At 29.3% G+C, this 2452-nt stretch overlaps 1 protein-coding gene across 1 annotated transcript in view; it reads right to left on the bottom strand.

Annotated features, from left to right (window-relative positions):
- Nucleotides 1–2452, bottom strand: part of LOC107663520 (prenylcysteine oxidase-like) — an 8481-nt gene that overhangs the window by 3803 nt on the left and 2226 nt on the right. Inside the window, exon 4 of the mRNA XM_016453781.1 lies at nucleotides 1076–1287. Within this exon, the coding sequence (XP_016309267.1) occupies nucleotides 1076–1287 (212 nt within the window). The remainder of the gene's footprint in view (nucleotides 1–1075; nucleotides 1288–2452) is intronic.

Genomic DNA, 2452 nt, shown 5'->3' with positions numbered 1-2452 from the left:
GAAAATTACAGGCCTCTCTCATCTTTTTAAGTGGGAGAACTTGCACAATTGGTGGCTGACTAAATACTTTTTTTCCCAACTGTATATATACATACACATGTATACATATATGTATGTATACATATATATATATATATACACATATATATATGTATATATATATATACACATATATATATGTATATATATATATATATATATACACATATATATATATATATATGTATGTATATATATATATATATTGGGGTAAGATTATTTTTATGTTATTGAAATTTTGAAGTCTTTTAAGCTCACCAAGACTACATTTATTTGATCAAAAATACAGTAAAATAAAATCTTGTGAAATATTATTGCAATTTAAATTGCAATTTTATTACCTTTCCTATTTAAATATATTATTGTTATTTTTATTTTAAATCCTTCCAATATGCTGATTTGGTGCTCAAGACACATTTGTGCTCATCATCAATGTTGAAAACAGTTGTGCAGCTTAATATTTTTGCGGAAAGCATGGTATATATATTTATATACTTTTCAAGATTCATTGAAGAATAGACAGTTCAAAAGAACAGATTATATTTGAAATAGAAATGTTTTGTAACATTATATGTCTTCACTGTCACACTTGATAAATTGAATGCATTCATGCTGAATAAAAGTATTATATTTTTTTCTACAACAATAACAACAAAAATCGTACTGACTTTTGAATAGTAGTTTATGTTTAAAAAATTTTCAATTGACGCTTATGTTTTTAGTGCAAAAAGCTATTACAAAAAAAAAAAAAAAACATGACAAGACACCATTAAAATAATTTTTTTGAGAAATTCTTGTTGCAATTTAAAGCCATTTTAGGATTATTATACATACTATAACTATACATACACACTACTTCATGTTTCAAATATATATAATTTAACAGATTATTAATCAATGAGTAATTTCATTAATGATTCATATATTTTATCAATGAGAATGTAACAAAAAAAAAAACTAAAATAATTAGAGTATAATTTTTATGCAAGTGCAAAGCTTAATAAATAATAAACTATAAAGAAAGTGCTGTGCATACCAACAAATGCAGGGATGCTGATGTTCTGGCCGTAGTTGACCCTCATGATGGGGGCTATGACTTCATCAATGAAGCGCTGGGAGACGCCCAGCTCTAACAGAGACTCGGAAAGCGAGCGGCGGGTCATGTTGATAAATCCTGAACCCCCGAGAGAGTGCAGCAGCTCTTCTACTGAACTGAAGGCATAGCCATGGGCCTGGTATTTATAGATTCTGGCAGAAAAATGATAGCAAAATGTATCAAAGCAAACAAGCAAAAGAGAGGAAGAGAGCATGACGGTGAGACAAAATACAAAAAGCTTGTGTTACTCAGAAAGCAGCTGAACAATTGCAGATTTCAAGGTTCCCCAATGATAAAACAAAACATCTCATGTGTTTGTTTATCAAATAACCGAGAACGCGCCAACTAGTTATTTTCCTGAAATGTTTTGAAACTAGATGCTGCAGCAGGACATAAACCATAAAAAATGCAACAGTCTGACGTTGCAGTCCACCAAAACCACTTGTTATTGCTAGTCAGTGGCAGGTGTTATTTGTAATACAAGGGGAGGGGATATTCCTAATCGAGAGTGTGTTTTACTAGACTTATGCAACTGCAAGAAGCTTTTATCCAAAGCAACTTATATTGCATTCAAGGTACTGTACACATTTACAATTTATCAGTTCATTCTTTCCTTGGGAATCAAACCCATGAGCTTGGCATGCTACTGCCATACTCTACTGTTGGAGCTACAGAAAAGTTTTATTTGACTGTAGTAAATATAATACATTTATAATAAACTATAATACATTTATTTGACTTCAGCTTCCAGAAGAGATCAGATGTGCTAAAACATTAGTCACATTTAAATTTATTTAATCAAAAATACAGGAAAAAATGTAATATTGTGAAATATTATTATGATGTAAAATATCGTTTTTCTATTTTAATATACATTCAAATCTAATGTATTCCTGTGATGCAAAGCTGAATTTTCAGCATCATTCCTCCAGTCTTCAGTGTCACATGATCCTTCAGAAATCATTCTAATATGCTGATTTATTTTCAGTGATGGAAACTGTTGTGCTGCTTAATATTTTTTTTGGAACCTGTGATACTTTTTGTCAGGATTCTTTGATGTATAAAAAGTAAAAAAGAAGAGCATTTATTTAAAATAGAAATCTTTTCGAACAATATACACTACCGTTCAAAAGTTTGGGGGTCAGTACATTTTTATTCTTTTTTTTTTTAAAGAAATTAAAACTTTTATTCAGCAAGGATGTGTTAAATTGTTAAGAAGTGATAGCAATGATTTATATTGATAGAAAAGATTTATATTTTGAATAAATGCTGTTCTTTTTAACTTTTTATTCATCAAAGAATCCTGAAAAAAGTATC

This window comes from Sinocyclocheilus anshuiensis, unplaced genomic scaffold (genome assembly GCF_001515605.1).
Source record: "Sinocyclocheilus anshuiensis isolate Anshui unplaced genomic scaffold, SAMN03320099.WGS_v1.1 scaffold25, whole genome shotgun sequence".
Taxonomy (NCBI): Eukaryota; Metazoa; Chordata; class Actinopteri; order Cypriniformes; family Cyprinidae; genus Sinocyclocheilus; species Sinocyclocheilus anshuiensis.
Note: the sequence above shows the minus strand (reverse complement) of the source record. Positions and strands in the feature narration are given on the sequence as shown.